The sequence below is a fragment of the Macrotis lagotis genome, chromosome X, assembly GCF_037893015.1.
Source record: "Macrotis lagotis isolate mMagLag1 chromosome X, bilby.v1.9.chrom.fasta, whole genome shotgun sequence".
NCBI classification, from domain to species: Eukaryota; Metazoa; Chordata; class Mammalia; order Peramelemorphia; family Peramelidae; genus Macrotis; species Macrotis lagotis.
Genome location: NC_133666.1, coordinates 649,077,701 through 649,095,968, shown reverse-complemented (window position 1 = coordinate 649,095,968; position 18,268 = coordinate 649,077,701). Strand labels below are relative to the sequence as shown.

The 18,268-nt window shown below is 40.2% G+C and overlaps 1 protein-coding gene across 2 annotated transcripts in view; it reads left to right on the top strand.

The window, feature by feature from the left end:
* ARMC6 (armadillo repeat containing 6) overlaps positions 1–18,268 on the top strand; it is a 33,676-nt gene that overhangs the window by 9,903 nt on the left and 5,505 nt on the right. For both annotated transcript variants that reach the window (XM_074204720.1, XM_074204719.1), the window contains exons 3-7: positions 1,129–1,211; positions 13,161–13,734; positions 14,810–14,955; positions 17,004–17,135; positions 17,661–17,798. In XM_074204720.1, the coding sequence (XP_074060821.1) occupies positions 1,129–1,211; positions 13,161–13,734; positions 14,810–14,955; positions 17,004–17,135; positions 17,661–17,798 (1,073 nt within the window). The remainder of the gene's footprint in view (positions 1–1,128; positions 1,212–13,160; positions 13,735–14,809; positions 14,956–17,003; positions 17,136–17,660; positions 17,799–18,268) is intronic.

The following is an 18,268-nucleotide window of genomic DNA, read 5'->3' as shown; positions in this document are numbered from 1 at the left end:
ACAATCAAAGGATAGGTTTTGACTATGGTCCTGGCCTGTGCTGTGGTCTATGAGTGAACACAAGTGCCCCTTTCTACCTTAGAACTATGAAAAGGATTCCCATTCCCCTGGGGTAGCAAGCTCAGTTGTGACCCAGTACTGCAATCCTGATCTGAGTATGAGCAAAGCAACAGAGTCCTCCTACCTTAGTGATAGCAAAGAGACCTCTGTAATTTCCTTCTGACCTCCTTATCATCTGGGGGCTGAGAAAACTCTAGAAGCAGCTGCCATTCATTCAGTGGCCCCCAAGGGCTGTTTTTGGTTCATGAGGACCAAGTCTTCTCTGTGAGGCCTGTACTGGACTGTGCTCCTCCACTCTCACTGTCATGCAGCAGACTTTTCCTACTGATCTTCCAAGTTATCTTTGGCGTCTCTTGACTGAGAGATCTGTAAACTGCTTCACTGACCCAGTAACCCCTCTGTCTGTTCCTGGATTGCTGGAGCTGGTCAGTGCCAATATGATTCAGGCTGCACTATGCTCCTCTCTCACCCAGGTACAATAGACCTTTCCCACCAATCTTCCAAGCTTTTCCATGGAAAATTATTTCACCCCATCTTTTTAAGGGTTCTGCTACTCTAGAATTTCTCTTTTTTTTTTGCTAGGCAATGGGGTTAAGTGACTTGTCCAAGGTCACACAGGTAGGTAATTATTAAGTATCTGAGGCCGGATTTGAACTCAGGTACTCCTGACTCCAGGGCCGGTGCTCTATCCACTGCACCACCTAGCTGCCCTACTCTAGAATTTCCTTAGAGTCATTATTTAAAGGTATTTGGAGGGGTTTGGGAGAGAGCTCAGGTGAATGCCTGCCTTTACTCTGCCATCTTGGCTCTATCCCCTCTGTATCCTTAAAATACAGTCCTTTTAATATATAATTATATATTATCCTTCTAATATATTTCTCTCTTAATATAGTATATTGTGATTATCTTGGTGAACTGTTTCCCTGACTAGAGTCTGAGCCTCATGAGGAAAGAGACCTTATTTACAGTATCTCCCCATGCCTGAAGAAGGAGGTATTTAAGGAATGTTAGAATTGAATTGGAAGCACATCCAACTGATTTGTTTTTTTTCCCTCCCCTCTCCTATAGGGGTTGATCTGACCAACATTGTAAAAACAAGACTCAAAGCATCTGCTTCTGGTGACGAAGGGCCAAAACATGAAGTTTTGCAGGTAGGAGCTAACAGATGGTTGCAGGAATCCATATCATTGAATGCTTTTAGTAGCCTGTGGCAGTATCAGTAGACTTCCCTGGTGTCTAGCCTGGGATGATGCTCAGAATTCACAGGAGCTGGCCTCATCAGGGCACTACCAAAGGGCAAAGCTGGCCCTGTGCTATTTTTTTGTTTTATGATTGCTTTTTTAAGTTTGCATCATATTAATTTCTGAACATATACTCCCATTCCTCTGTCCAGCAACCCTTCTTTTGTACTAAGAATTGAAAAAAGGAAAAAAAATTGTTTAATAGAACCAACATATTGACCATACATGATAGCATATAAGTTATCTATGTAAAGTCATGCAAAACATTTCCATATTAGTCATGTTGCAAAAGAAAACATAGACCAAAATAATCACTACAACTCCCCCTCCAAAAAATAAGAAATAAAGAAAATTTTAAATGTATGCTTTGATTTGTATTCAGATTCCACCTCTGGGGCTGGATGGCATTTTCTCATAAGTCCTTCAGAGGTGTCTTAGATCATTGTATTGCTTAGAATAGTTAAGTCATTCATAATTGATCATCTTACAATATTGCTGTTACTGGGTGCAAGGTTCTTCTAGTTCTGCTCATTTCATTTTTGTATCAATTCTTGTAAGTAAATTGTAAATAAATTCTCTTCAGGTTATTCTGAGAGCAGCTAGCTCATCATTTCTTATATCAAATAATATTCCAATACAATCATATACCACAAATTGTTCAGCCTTTCCCCAATTGACTTACATCCCTTTGATTTGCAATTCTTTGACACCAAAGAAAGCTCTTATAAATATTTGAGCATAGTTCCAGATTGTTCTACATAATGGTTATTGGAGAAACTTGCTTCAAAATTTTTTTTCACAATTATGAATTATGAAATTAATATTGTATTTCCCTCCATCTTATTCCCCTCATTTTTTCTATTATCTTTTACCCTTTCCCTCCTCAAAAGTGTTTTGCTTCTGACTGTAAGTTACCTCTTCTATGAGAACTACCTCCATTTCCGCCCTCTTCTCTTCTCCCTTTCCTTTCCTACTTTCCTGTAGGGTAAGATAGATTTCTTTACCTAGTTGAATGGGTATGTTATTCCCTCTTTGAACTGATTCCACTGAGAGTAAGGTTCAGATGTTCCCTACCACTTCCCCCATTTTCCCCTCCACTGTAGTAGCTTTTTATTGCCTCTTTTCTGTGATAATTTATCCCATTCTACCTCTCCCTTTCTTCCAATGCATTTCTCACACTTAATTTTATTTTTAAAGATATTAACCCATCATATTCAACTCACATTTGTGCCCTCTAATATATATATGTGTGTGTGTATGTATATGTATATATTTATATTTCTTCTAACTTCCATAATAATAAGAAACCAGTATCTTCCTAGGTAAGCAGTTTAACCCCAAGTCCCTTAGGATTTCCCTTTCTCTTGGGTTATATAAGGCCCATGAAATCATTTGTTCTGGTGCTGCTCCAGCAACTTCAGGTGGAACTCAAAATTCAATAAATCTAGGAGTTTTTAGGGGTGAATTAATTAGATGTTTAACCACAGATAGCAGGCTAATTTTTAAGTTGATAATTTTGTATGGCCCATGAATGATGTTATAAATTTCTAAATGGTCCTTGGAAGAAAAAAGGTTCCCAACTCTAATGTAGAAGCTACTAAATCTTGTGTTATCTTGATTGTGACTCTTTCTTTGATCATGGCTTTTAAGAAGTACAGTAATTCTTTTTTTTTTTTTTGGAAGGCAATGGGGTTAAGTGGCTTGCTCAAGGCCACACAGCTAGGTAATTATTAAGTGTCTGAGGCCAGATTTGAACTAAGGTACTCCTGACTCCAAGGCTGGTACTCTATCCACTGCACCACCTAGCCGCCCCAAAGTACAGTAATTCTTTTCTTTAATATTTATTTATTTTCATTTTGTACAAATAATGTTTTTTATACATTAATAAAATATTCTTGTTTAAGAGTAAACAAAATACCCCCTCCCCCAACAAATATAGACTCACTTGAGCGATAAAGTAAAGGGAAGAGAAAAAAATTAAAATTAAAAAAATAATAATAGTAATAATTGTAGGTATGGCCAGGTGGTACAGTGGATGGAGCACCGTGCAGCCCTGGAGCCAAGAGCACCCAAACCCATATCTGGCCCCATACACCCAACAGTCACACAGCTGTGTGACATGCAAGCCACCCCAACCCCACTGCCCTGCAAAAACCAAAAAAAAGGAAAAAAAAGACCCAAAATAAAATAGTAATAATAGTAGGGGCAGCTGGGTAGCAGACAGAGCATTGGCCCTTGAGCCAGGAGCACCTGGGTCCAAATCCGGCCTTAGACATTCAACGATCACCCTGCTATGTGGGCCCAGGCAGGCCACCCAGCCCCATTTGCCCTGAACCCCCCAAAAAAATAATAATAATAAAAAATTTGCTTCAGTCTGTGTTCCAACGCCACCAACTCTGTCGCAGGTGGATCACATTCTTTATGATAAGTCCAAGGAGCAGCTAGGTGGCACAGTGGATAAAGCACCAGCCCTGGAGTCAGGAGTACCTGGGTTCAAATCCGGTCTCAGACACTTAATAATTACCTAGCTGTGTGGCCTTGGGCAAGCCACTTAACCCCATTTCCCTTGCAAAAAAAAAAACCTAAAAAAAATGAAATAATTCCTTCACAAAAGTTACTTTCATATTTTTCCATCATTGCCATTGCTGATCGCAACTCCCTTCTTTCACTGACTCTGCTGTAGGGTAGCTGAGTGGTGCAGAAGACAGATCCCTGGCCCTGGGGCCAAGAGGCCCTGAGCCCCCATACCACCCCTTAGGTCTAGCATCCACCTGGCCCTATGGTCCTGGACAGGCCATCCAATCCCAGCCCCTTGGAAGAAGTAAAAAAGAAAATGTGTTATATCTGACCACTCTCCCCCCCATGTCCATCCTCGCCTCCATCACTCACATCCCCCACTTCCCCCTGTCCCCCCTCTCTCTCCTTCTTACTCCAGATGCCTATACCTCATTGAGTATATATGTTGTTTCCTCTCCTAGCCACCTCCGATGAGAGCGCAGATTCCCTCATTCCCCCTTGCCTTCCCCCCTTCCATATCATTGCAATAGTTCATTGGAATAAAGAAAAATCTTATTACATGAAATATTTTGGCCTGTTCCTCCTCTCCTTTTTCTTTTTCCCGTTCCATTTTCCTTTTTTTCTATTGACTCCATTTTTACACTATATTTTATCTTCAAATTCAGCTTTCTCCTGTGCTTCATCTATAAAAGCTCCTTCTACCTGCTCTGTTAATTGAGAAGGTTCATATGAGTATTATCAGTGTCATTTTTCTATACAGGAATACATGCAGTTCATCATCATTAAGTCCCTCATATTTTTCCCCTTCTGTTCAGCTCTGGCCATTCCAACAGGAACATTTGAAATTCCCCTGGTTCATTGAAAGTCCCCTGGAAGAGGACATTCATTTTTGCTGGGTAGTTGATTCTCGGTTGCATTCCAAGCTCTTTTGCCTTCTGGTATATTATATTCCAAGCCCTACGAGATTTTAATGTAGTTGCTGCTAAGTCCTGTGTGATCCTGACTGCAGCTTCATGGTATTTGAATTGTGTCCTTCTGGCTGCTTGTAATATTTTCTCTTTGACTTGGGAGTTCTGGAACTTGGCTACAATATTCCTAGGGGTTGGTTTTTTGGGATCTCTTTCTCGGGGGGATTGGTGGATTCTCTCCATTTCTGTTTTGCCCTCTGCTTCTAGGATATCAGGGCAATTTTCCTGTAGTGATTCTTCAAAAATGATGTCAAGGCTCTTTTCCTGATTGTGACTTTCAGGTATTCCAATAGTTTTTAAATTATCTTTTCTAAATCTGTTTTCCATATCAGTTATTTTTTTCAATGAGATGTTTCACATTTTCTTGCAAATTTTCATTCTTTTGGTTTTGAAGTATTGAGTCCTGATTTTTCGTAAATTCATCAATTTCCCTGAGTTCTATTCTTTGTCTAGATTTGTTGAAGGATTTGTTTTCCTCAGAGAGCTTTCTTATCTCTTTTTCCATCTGGGCAATTCTGCTTTTTTAAAGCATTCTTCTCAATAACTTTTTGAACTGTTTTATCCATTTTTCCTGCATCTCTCTCATTTCTTTTCCCAGTTTTTCTTCTAACTCCCTCATTTGATTTTCAAAGTCTTTTTTTGAGCTCTGTCATAGCCTGAGCCCAATTTCTGTTTTTCTTGGAGTCTTTAGATGCAGGAGCTTGTGTTTCCTCATCTTCAGACTGAGTGTTTTGATCCTTCTTGGGCTCACAGGCAAAATGTTTCTCAATGGTGTTTCTCTTGTTTCTCTGCTTGCTCATTTTTCCAGCCTTAGCCTGTTTTGGGGGTGCTTCCTGAGCTTTTGGGACACTCCCACAAGGGTCTCAGTGTGTGAGGCTCTGTCCTCCCTCCTGGTCTGTGAATGACCATATACACCCCCCTCTGCCATGGGCCCAGGTGGGGGGGGGGCTGCTGTTCTATGGGGGTCCCTAGACTGTGATCAGGATCTGAATGTGGTCAGAGCCCCAGAGTCCTGTTCCAGGTGCAAAGGACAGAGTTCTGCAGTCTCTCTCTTCACTCCCCTCCCTTGGCTCAATGGGCTCATGCCCTGGGGGCTCCTGCTTACTGGCTCCGCCTGCTTCTGTTCCTGGATCTGGGCTTCCATGGCCATGCTGTTGGCTGTGTGCCCTGAGGGCTGGGTTTCACGTGCTCGCTCTGGCAGAGGTCCCTGTTCCCCTGGTGCTCACAGGGTCATACGTCAGGAGACTCCCCTGCTGCTGTGAACCATGGCTTCCAGCGCCCTGGGGCTGCCTCCGGGAGGCTGAAGTTCTTTTGCTCTGGTGGGCCGCCCCTCAGACCCCCGGGGAGCAGAGCCTTTCTGCTATTTTCCATGTGAATAGGAGAACTGCCTCATTGGGTCCCTCTGTGGGTTCTGTCTCTGGAAAATTTAGTTAGAGTCCTTAGTTTAGAAGTTTTATGAGAGAGTGCCTAAGAGACGATCCTCTCTTGTCGCCATCTTGGCTGCACCCCCAGTACAGTAATTCTTAAATGATCTTCTGCATCTGTTTTCCTGGTCAGTTCTTTTTCTTTAAAGATAATATTTTTTTACATGTGAAATATAAAAGATATTTTTGTTTTATTGTTTCTTAATGTCTCATAGAGTCATTAGCTTCTTCCACTTGCTCAATTCTAATTTTTAAGGAATTAATTTCTTCAGTGAGATTTTGTGCCTCTTTTTTCTACTTGGACAATTCTATTTTTTTTAATGAGTTCTGTGAATTTTTGTGCCTCTTTTTCCCATTTGATGAATTCTGCTTTTTAAGGTATTCTTCTCTTCATTGAATTTTTTTGTATATATTTTCTATTTGACTAGTTCTGTTTTTCTTTTTCTTTTCTTTTATCTTTTTTAATTTTACAAAATAGTCATGTACATAGCAAAATATAAGAGGATTCATAATGTGAAATTTTGATTTCCAGAAAGCCTATAATAATAAATAATTACATTTTGTGTTTGAAATTGTCAATTTTTTCTTTGCTTACTTGCAGGTTTTCTTCTGTTCTCTGCTTGTTTACTTTATTTTTTTTCTCCCATCTCCCCCTAGATGGCTATAAATAAGCATGGGTAAGATATGTGTGTGTGTGTGTATTCATGCTTAATTATAGCCATCCAGGGAGAGAGTAAGTATAACTGTGTAGATATGTATCTCTACACATTTATATACATACTGACATGCATATTTATGTCCATGCAGATAGACATTTTATAAATATATATACACACACACACACACACACACATACACATATATATACAGGCATATATATACATATTCACATACGTATTCATAGGCATATATTTGGTTTGTGTGTATCTCTCATTTTTATAACATTTTCTAAATGCAGAAACCCTTCTTCTCTCCTCTGCTTAACTTCTACTTGCTATTTGCCCTCCTATTCCTTAATCAACAGCCCTTAAAAGAATTCCTCCCTTACACACCTTACATATCTACCTCCTCATTGATCCACACATCTTTCTATACCCTCCCATTAATCTACATATCCTTCTATATACTTTTATCCTGTTCCTTACCCTCTAACTCATTACCCTCCCTTTCTCCTCCTCTTATTTCTTTCTTAATTTTGAAGGTTATTTACAGCCAAATAAATAAATTTGTATGTATGTACATATAGTATTCCCTCTTTTTTATCTATTCCCAAAGAGAGTAGGTTTCTAGAGCTACCAGCTCTCCTTCCCCATCTAATTCCTCTGTATCAATTCCTTCTCATTTGTATAAGATGCTAACTCTTAAAAATCTTTTCCTAGGTCATTTTACTTTTAAGAATGCCTTCCTGGCGCCATGAATAGAGCACAGGCCCTGGAGTCAAGAGTACCTGAGTTCATATCTGGCCTCACCTCAGACACTTAATAATTACCTAGTTGTGTGGCCTTGGGCAAGCCACTTATGCCTTGCAAAAACCTAAAAAAAAAAATGCCTTCCTACTCAGCTATACCCTCCTTTTTCCAACTACTAATAAGTCTTGAACATATGGTTTACATTTCCTTGTATAAAAAAATTGTTATTATTGAGTCCCTTATAATTAGTCTTTGATGTTTACCTTATATTTCTTTTGTTCTTATAATTGATTTTTTCTTGTTGCTTTTAATATTTTCTCCTTAATCTGGGAGTTTTGGAATTTAGTATGATATTCCTGTTAGTTTTTCTCCTAGGATCCTTTTCAGGTAAATTTTTTGCTATTTCTACTTGTCCCTCTTCTAACATTTCAGGACAATTTTCTTTAACTATTTCTTGTATTATTCTATCAAGATTTTTTTTAATTATAATTTTCAGGTAGTCTGTTATTTTGATTTTCTCTTGATCTGTTTTTCAAATTTATTATTTTTCTTGTGAAGCATTTTACCTTCTGTTTTTCATTTTATATTTTATTTTATTAATTATTCATCTTTTATTAGTTTATCAACTTCCCCTTGCTCAACTCTAATTTTTCTTCTTTTTCTTTATTTTTTTTTTTGAAGCAGTTGGGTGTTGACTTTCCCAGGTCACTGGGCAAAATAGTAGGTATCAGAGGCTGACTTTGAACTCAGATCCTCCTAACTCCAGAGCCAGTGCTGTATCCATTGTTCCACCTAGCTGACCCTTCAATTCAAATTTTCAAAGTCATTCTCTTCAGATTTTGGATCTCCTTTTTCCAGTTGCTTTACTTTTCATAAATTTTCTCTTTGATTGTTCTCAATTTCTTTTTCAGTTTTTACTCAATCTATTTTATTTGATTTTTAAAGTCTTTTGAATTCCCCTATGAATTCTTTTTTTGAGCAGCCTTTTCATATTACTCTTTGGGGTAGGAAAGGCTTGTTTTGCTTTAGCATCTTTCTCTGAAAATGAACCCTGGTCTATTCTTTTCCCATAGTAACTGTCTGGTTCTTTTTCCTTTGCCTGCTCATTTAAAAAAAAAAAAATTAGCAGCTTTTTCTTATATTCCCTTCTAGTTCTGCAGTATGTGTGTGTGTGGGGGGGTTGTCTCTGATCCCAGGAGCTTTGTCCTAGACCCAATCTATACACTTCTTTCCCTCGACAAGCCACAATTGGAACCCTTCAGCATACTGTGCTAGAAATGATCTTACTCCCTGAGAACCCTCCAGTGGCTATAATCTTCACTTCTCCCCTCTGACCTGGAACCAAGACCAACAACTCAGTTCTGTACGTGTTAATAGCCAACCTTTTCCCTATGCCACTGATTCTGCCTTACTTGCCCAAGACAGCATCTCACTTGCACTGCTAGACCTGGCATCCTTTTTCAGCAGAGTCTCTCTCTTTCCCCATTCAGATACCTGACTTGATCCAAGAAGTGAAAATTCCTGTGGCTGAGTCAGGGACTACCTCTCAACCAGCTGTCCCTAGGCCTCACTTCTTGCTATTTCAGAAGTAGTCTTGATCAAGTCTTTGTACTTCACTCAGCCCATGGAATCTTGATCCTAGGATTTTTCTTTGGATCTTTTCTGGTTATCCAGAAGGAACATCCCAAGGTGTTTTTTTGACTTGTTCGGAAATCTGGAGAGCTTGGAATTTTCTGACCTCCTCCACCATCTTCCCAGAATCTCTTCCCAACTCTGCTTTTCAAGTCATTCTTCTCCTCATTGAGTTTTTTGTACCTTGTTTACCATTTGGCCAAGTCTGTTTTATTAAAGTGTTATTTTCTTTAGTATTTATTTCTCAGCATCTCTTTTACTAGACTCTTGACTTATTTTTCATGATTTTCCCATATCACTCTCATTTCTCTTCCCAATTTTTTCCTTTATCTGTTTTACTTGATTTTTAAATTGCATTTTGTGCTCTTCCACAGCCTGAGACTAATTTATATTTTTCTTGGAGGCTTTGGATTTAGGAATTTTGATTTTGCTATTGTCTTCAGGGTATGTTTTGATCTTCCTTGTCACCACAGGAACTTTCTATGTCAGAATTTTTTTTCTGTTCATTTTTCTAAGCCTAGTTCTGAATGGGAAATTCAATTGGGGAATGACTTAGCAAACTGTGGTATATGTATGTCATGGAATACTATTGTTCTATTAGAAAGCAGGAGGGATGGTAGGGTACTATATAAGTAGTTTAATTTAGGAAGAATTGTCATTTTTATTATATTAACTCTGCCTATCCATGTGCAGTTGATTTTTGTCTGAAGTTACTTTAAATGAGATTTCTCTTCTACCTCTTGCTCTGCTGTATCTTGCTAGTAATATATAGAAATGCTGAAGATTTATGAGGGTTTACTTTATATCCTGCAACTTTGCTAAAGTTTGCTAATTGTGTCTAGTAGTTTTTTGGATGATTTTTTAGGATTCTCTAGGCATACCATCATGTCATCTGAAAAAAGTGAGAGTTTTGTTTCTTCCTTCTCAATTCTGATCCCTCCTTTTTCTTCTCTTATTGCTGAAGTTAACATTTCTAACACAATATTGAATAGTAGTGGTGATAACAGGCATCCTTGTTTCACCCCTGATCTTATTGGGAATGCTTCTAGGTGGCATATAATGCTTATTGATGGTTTTAGATAGATACTGCTCATCATTCTAAGGAACAATCCATTTATTGCTACGTTCTCTTGTGTTTTTGAAAGGAATGGGTGCTGTATTTTGTCAAAAGCTTTTTCAGCATCTATTGAGATAATCATATAATTTATGATAGGTTTGATTTTGATATAGTTAATTATACTAACAGTTTTCCTAAGATTGAACCAACCCTGCATTCCTGGCATAAATCCTGTTTGGTCATAGTGTGTTATCCTAGTGATAACTTGCTGTAATCACTTTGCTAAGATTTTATTTAAAATTTTTGCATCTAGGAACACTAGTGTTCTATTAGAAGCCAGGAAGGATGGGAATTCAGGGAAGCCTGGAGAGATTTGCATGGGGTTGGCTAGGTGGTGCATTGGATAGAGCACTGGCCCTGGAGTCAAGAGGACCTGAGCTCAAATCCGACCTCAGACACTTAATAATTACCTACCTGTGTGGCCTTGGACAAGCCACTTAACCCCATTGCCTTGCGAGAGAGAGAGAGAGAGAGAGAGAGAGAGAGAGAGAGAGAAGGAGAGAGAGAGAGAGATTTGCATGGAATGATACTGAACGAGATGAGCAGAACCAGAGGAACATTGTGCACTTGGCAGCAACATGGGGGTGATGACCAACCTTGATGGACTTGTCCGTTCCATTAGTGCAACAATCATGCACAATATTTTTCTTCCTTAGGGATATGATCTCTCTCTTGTCACATTCAACTTAGATCAATGTATACCATGGAAACAATATAAAGACTAGTAGATTGTCTTCTGTGGGGGGTGGGGGGAGGGAAGCAAGATTAGGGGAAAAATTGTAAAAAAAAATTAAAAATAAAAATTAAATAAAAAAAATTTGCATCTATATTCATTAGGGAGCTAGGTCTATAATTTTCTTTCTCTGTTTTAACTCTTCCTGGTTTAGGTATCAGTACTATATATGTGCCATAGAAAGAGTTAGGCAGAGTTCCTTCTTCACCTATTTTTCCAAAGAGTTTATATAGAATTGGAACCAATTGTTCCTTAAATGTTTGATAGAATTCACTTGTGAATCCATCTGGCCTTGGAGATTTTTTTTCCTTAGGGAGTTCAATAATGACAAATTGAATTTTTTTTTTCTGAATTAGGGTTATTTAGGTATTTAATTTCCTCTTCATTTAACCTGGGCACCTTATGTTTTTGTAGATAATCCATTTCAATTTGATTATCAAATTTATTGGCATACAGTTGGGCAAAATAATTCCAAATTATCACTTTAAATTCCTCCTCATTGGTGATGAGTTCACCTTTTCCAATTGTGATACTAGTAATTTGGTTTTCTTCTTTCTTTTTTTTAAATCAAATTAACCAGAGGTTTATTAATTTTATTTTTTTCATAAAAGCAATTCTTGGTTTTATTTATTTAATAGTTTTCTTGCTTTCGATTTTATTAATTTCTCCTTTAATTTTTAGAATTTCTAATTTGGTATTTCATTGTGGGTTTTTAATTTGTTTGTTTTCTTGATTTTTTTAGTTGCATGTTTAGTTCATTGATTTCCTCTTTCTCTAATGTATTCATGTATTTAAAGATATATTATAACCCCCTGACAACTGCCTTGACTTTCTATCCCCATTCAATTTCCTCCAAAGGTCTATCATGTCTAGGTTTTCTATTTACCTTCTTAACTTCCTTCTTGTTTATTTTAGGATTAGATTTATCTAAATCTTAGAGCAGGAGGTTGAGGTCTCCCACCAGTAGTATTTTGCAGTCTTTGTTTTCCTGTAACTCATTCAACTTCTCTAAGAATTTGAATGCTATACAACTTGGTACATATATATTTAATATTGAAATTGCTTCATTGTCTATGGTACCTTTTAGGAGGTATAGTTTCCTTCCTTATCTCTTTAATGAGATCTATTTTTGCAACTGCTTTTTCTGAGATAAATATTGCTACCCCTGCTTTTTTCACTTCAGCTGAAGCAAAATATATTTTGCTCTAACTTTTTACCTTTATATGTATCTTTCTTCTTCAAATGAGTTTCCTGTAAGCAGCATATTGTAGGATTCTGGTTTTCAATCCACTCTGCTTTTTTGCTTCTGTTTTATGGGAGAGTTCATCCCATTCACATTCAAAGATCTTCCTTCTGTTTGTATTTTTCCCCTTTTTTTTCACTTTATCCATATTCCCCAGTATTTTGTTTCTGAATACCTCCACCTTCAGTGTGTTTACCTCCTTATATCCAACCCCCCCTCCTCTTTCCCCTTTCCCTTCAGGGCCGAACCAGTTTGAGCAGAAAGACTTCTTGATTCTGAGGCCTCATTTTTTCCCATGAAGTTGCTGAGTATGAGAAGCTAAGGTCACTTCTGGTCTAATAGCACATTGCATCTCTCAATATATATTGGATTTATCAAGACACATGACTGACCCTTGGACCTACCTGAGGAATTTCTGTGTCTCATCCCTGAGCGTATTACCTCTTGGATGAATGAATTGGGCAAAATTTCCTTTACTTATAAAGTAGCAAATCAAATGTGAAAGAATGAAAGTGACTCTAGGCCTCTCTAGTCTTTGGCTCTAAGAAAAATCTTTATTAAATGCCTTTTATTTACCAGTCATTGGAATAGGTGCTGGGGACAAAAGACAAAACTGTTCTTTGCTTAAAGGAATTTTGATTCTATTGGGGGTGGGGAGTTGGGAAATGAACACATGCAAGTAAGCAAACACAGTGTTTACAAAAATAGTAGAGTAATTCCAGGAGGGCATAAACACCAGTGACTGGAGGGATCTGGGGGCCTGAGTGGAGAGGGACAGTAACATTGTGTCCACTTGTTCTTCCTCATGCTTCATAGACGCTAGATGTTCTACAGAAGTCTGTTGCCTCTGCAGCCCCCCAAGAAGTGGCGAAACACCTCGTGAGCTTCAGTGAGCAGTGCCGGGGACAGGTCGCCAGCCGCCACTTGGCTGCCCAGAAGGGTGCCTACCCTGTTGTGCTCTCAGCCTGCCAAAAAGCCATGACAGAAGATGAGGGCTTTTTGGTAAAGGCCCTGAATGCCCTGGCTGCCCTGACTGAGGGTCAGCCAGACCTGCTGGATCCCAATGGACTACAGCTGCTTGTGGCCACATTGAAGAAGCATTTGGGGGTAGCCGAAGTGACATGTGCTGGGCTCCGCTGCATTCGACATGTCTGTCTCAAGCACGAGCAGAACCGGCAGAACTTGGTGAGAGCAGGAATCCTACCTTTGCTAACTGGGGCTATTGAGAAGCACAGCTGCAGAGCCAATGTGGTCAAGGAGGCCTGCTCTGCTCTGAGAATCATGACATTTGATGATGACATCCGAGTGCCCTTTGGCCATGCACATGACCATGCCAAGATGATTGTGCAAGAGAATAAGGGCTTAAAGATTCTCATAGAAGCAGCCAAAGGTAGGAAGATAGTTTGTTTCTTTGCATTAGTAAACTGGGCAGCTAGGTGACACATTGAATAGAATACTGGGCCTAGAGTCAGGAAGACCTGAATTCAAACCTGAAATCAAAGAGCCTTAGACTCTTCCTTGCTGTGTGAACTTGGGCAAGTCATTTTAATTCTATTTGCCTCAGTTTCTTCCTCTATAAAAAAAAATGATCTGGAGAAGGAATGACAAACCATTCCAGTATCTTTGCCAAGAAAATTTCAAATGGGGTCACAAAGAGTTGAACATGATGGAAATAAATGAGCAGCAGCAAATCAGTAAACATCAGGTTCCAGTCTCAACTTTACTGTAAAAGTCAACTGTGGAAGTCCTTGGATTTGGGGGAAGTGTTGAAGCCCACAGATAAAAGGTGCTTATCCTAAATGGTCCATTGCTTTTGGAGAGTCAGAGCAATGATGGCATCACATAGGAGATGTCCCATAGCCAAAAGAGGGAGCTGGGGCCCAAGATCAGCATTTCTCTCATACCTCCATGGGAACAGGCTCATTACTCCTTTCCCCATGTGAGTTTTGTGACTCTCTGTGGTTCCCTATGGTGGGAATCAAACAAAAATGGCTTGGTTCTCTCCAAATGGAACTGTGGGTTGATCCAGTGTCAAGTTAGTTTGCTGGAAGAATTTGCTCTGGGGATGATGGACTTCAAAGATTATCACTAGGCAGGTATTTTTGTATCTTTGCTTTGTGCAAATGTGCAAAGGGGCTAACTCTTAGTTAACCAAGTGGGAGAATGAACCCTTTTTTATACTTGAATTAAAGGCACTGATTAGAAATCCATTCATGGAGCTGAGCAGGTCAGTGATAGTTCTGAGTGGATCTGGCAGCCCCTTTACTATTTTTCATTAGAAGGGACTCTGGGAAAGAGACACTTTCATTTTCCCTGAGGAGTACCTACCCCTTGCGATAATCAAGCCAAGACCACATCCCCTCACTTTGGATAGTGATTATTTTGAAAGGTCTTCATTTTCTGAGTATAGAAGCATTGATCCCTTTTCTCCCCCCTCCCTTCTACTGAATTTGTTCCTCTGGCAGCATTCCCAGATAATCCAACTCTTCTTGGGGAGCTTTGTGGTACTTTATCACGCCTGGCCGTTCGGAATGAATTTTGTCAGGAGATTGTCAACTTAGGGGGCCTCAACATCATGGTGACCCTTCTGGCTGACTGCATGGACCACCAGGTGAGCAACCCCCTTCCAGGGGTGGGGATGGTCTCTCAGGGACCTTATAGACTTTATCTGTATGACCTTGGAAGTTTGAACAAGGAGAGGCAGTATCACACAGTGCAGGAGAGCCAGCTTCCTAGTTCAAGAAATACAAAGCGGGCTGAGTCACCCTAGATGGATAGGTCATAAATGCCTCAGGTGACTTAAGAATGTCCTTGCAGGGGTGGCTAGGTGGCGCAGTGGATAAAGCACCAGCCCTGAAGTCAGGAGTACCTGAGTTCAAATCTGGTCTCAGACACTTAATAATGACCTAGCTGTGTGGCCTTGGGCAAGCCACTTAACCCCATTTGCCTTGCAAAAAATAAAAAATAAAAGAATGTCCTGGCAGAGAAGGGGCATGAGAAGTGGGACAACAGGCACAACATCATCCCAGCCCTGGGGATGATGGGAATGGCGTGGAGTGAAATGGGAAGTATGTATAAAGGACTTGTTGGGTTCAGAATCTGAGGCCTGTGACGCAAAGCTGGGTTTGAGAGTCTGAACTATGAGATTAACACTCTTTGCTGATTTTCTTTTGAAATTTTATTTTAATTTTTCCAGTTACATTTTTCCATTTGCTACACATTTTTCTACCACCTTCCCTTCCCTCTCCATAGTGGCAAAAAAGTCTGGTAAAAATTATACATGTATATTTGTTATAACATGTTCACATATTAATTATTTTATGTAAGAGGAATTAAAACTAAGGGGAAAGAAGGAAAAAATGAGTTAGGAAGGAAAAGCATAAGAGATTGTTTTTAAAAAGTGAACAAAGTATGCATTCAGATTCTGTGGTTTTATTCCTCCGATTGTGGATAGTACTGTTCATAGCAGGTCTTTCAAAGTTGGCATTGACTTAGAAAAGAAGTGAAGGAGATCTGTGATAAGAAAAACAATTCAAGAACATTGGGCAGTACCATCTGGGCATGCAGCAAAGTCCTTTTTTACAGGGGAGGGCAGACCAAGGTCTGAGAAAATCTTGCATTTCAGCCCCTTCACATGCTACTCAGACTAGACGCCCCCTCCAGTTCAGTAGAGTTCCCTTCATGGGAGTCTCCCTATGAGACCCCAGACAAGACATCGCACCTTCTGGCTAGCCAAGCTCCTCTGTAAAAGAGAGATGATGCCAACTGCTCCACGGCAGTGCAAACAACACAAGGCACTTGTACTTTGTGAGTTCTAAGTCAGATGGCAGTAATCAATTCTCTTTATTTTCAGGGTTTAGTCTGGCAATCAGTAGGCAGTTAGTTTTGGAGTGAGGCAGATGGAGATTCCAAACCTGCTTCTGCCACATGCTGCCTTGTGGCCCTGAGTCATTGCTCCAGGACAATAGAGTTCTTACACTGTTGAAATCACAGGTCTTCTCCCTGTTCCCCCCCCCCCCCCCAACTATTATCTATATAAAACTAAAGAGAGCTTCAAAAGCCAGATTTTTCTTGAAAGATGTCTCAGAGTTCCCAAAGACTGCTCAGGAAAGGTTTCCAATGCAGACTCAGATCAAAGGGCTTTTACTCAGATAGTGAGAAGGCCTTGACTCTGGCTGGAGTCACAGGCCCTGCCAGTTACCTCCTCTGCGAAATGAGATTATTCTAGATAGCCACTGAGATCCTGTCTATGTCCAGAAGTACACTGAGGGAGGGAAAGCTTTATTTAGCAAGCCTCAAAAACTTCTTTACCAAGGCAGTTTGCTTTGATGGAGAGAGAAAGGGGCCCATAACAGTGGAGTAATGAAATATTTTGAAAAGTTCTTGAATTCTAGTCCTAATTCTGTTATTTACTAACTGTGGGATCTTGGGCAAGTTATTTTGTCATTCTGGACCTCAGTTTCCTTATCTATAAAGTGAACAGGTTGGTGCAGGGTGGAATTTGGTGATTGTTTAAATATTTAGGAGCAGAACCAGGATTCAGAGATCAAAAACATCAAAATAGGTTCTGGAACTGAATTTAACTATTGTACTTTGGTGGACACCCTGAGCCCAGGTCTCCCTACCCTCTGATGTGCTCATTTTGATGGTCACACATAGGAGCTGGTACGGCAGGTGTTGAGTGCCCTCCGAGCCATCGCTGGCAATGATGATGTAAAGGATGCCATCGTTAATGCAGGTGGAACAGACTTCATTGTGATGGCGATGACCCGGCATCTCTCCAATCCTCAGGTACCAACTACTGAGTTTTCTGTCTCGTCTTTATGGGTCTTAAGTAGCTTAAATTTGACCTGGATGGTCCCCAAGAAAAGGGACATTAGGGGTAAGTGACCCATTAGTTGACTTAATGAGTGGTTAAATCTTGTTCTCTGGCCTAGGATAATCTTGTGAGGCATGAGACTGAAACCCCACCCCCACCCCCCATGTCAGGATACAAGAGCTAGGAGCTGGAAGGGGAGCAGAAGAGCAACAGCTGTCAGAAAAGACCTGGGTTCCATTGTGGGGAGTGGGAAGAAGGCAGAACTTGAAATCATAAGACAAAGGTCAGAATCCCTCTCTCCCCTATTAATGGAGAGAATAATTCCAGTCCACCCTTCCTCGCTGGGGTGTTTGAGAGCTAAAAGCAAAAGTGCACATTTCTTAGGACATCTATTTGTATGAGCGCATGTGTGTGCCTGCCTGTCTTTGTATTCATTGGGATGGTTTGTGTCGCTCAGCGAAACCCTGATTCCTCTGTCCTTTACCTGAACCCTGCAGATCTGTGAACAGAGCTGTGCAGCTTTGTGCATGCTGTCCCTGCGCAAGCCAGCCAATAGCCGGGTGATCGTCGAAGGTGGGGGGGCCTTGGCAGCCCTGCAGGCTATGAAGACCCACCCAAAGGACAGCAGCGTGCAGGTAAGCAACCAGCCTCTGCTCCCACAACCTCTATTGCATTACTCAGGAAGAGGGATGACTGACCTCTTTCTTTCTTTTTCTTCTGTGGGAGTGTAGAAGTGAGGTTGTTCACTTTTTGCTTAAGATATGTTCCTGACCTGAGAATACACCACCACACATAGAGAAGGAAGTCTTCCCATTCCAGGTTCACCTCTCCCACTTTTATATCCACACTGCTGCCAACAGATCGATCCAAGACCTGAGGAATGTGGCAGCAAAGAGGCAGGGAGCCTAGTGCTCTTGGCAGAGGCTGAGTTTCTCAGTCCGTTCAGGAATGGAGCTTTTTCTGCCAGCTTCACCCCAGGTTCCATGGCATCACACTGATAGTCCAAAGTTTTGTATCCACTTCGTGACCTAGATTATATATCAGTATTAATATCCCTCTGGATGTTCTGTTACTTAGACTTAGACTTGCTTGTTACTTCTGCCCA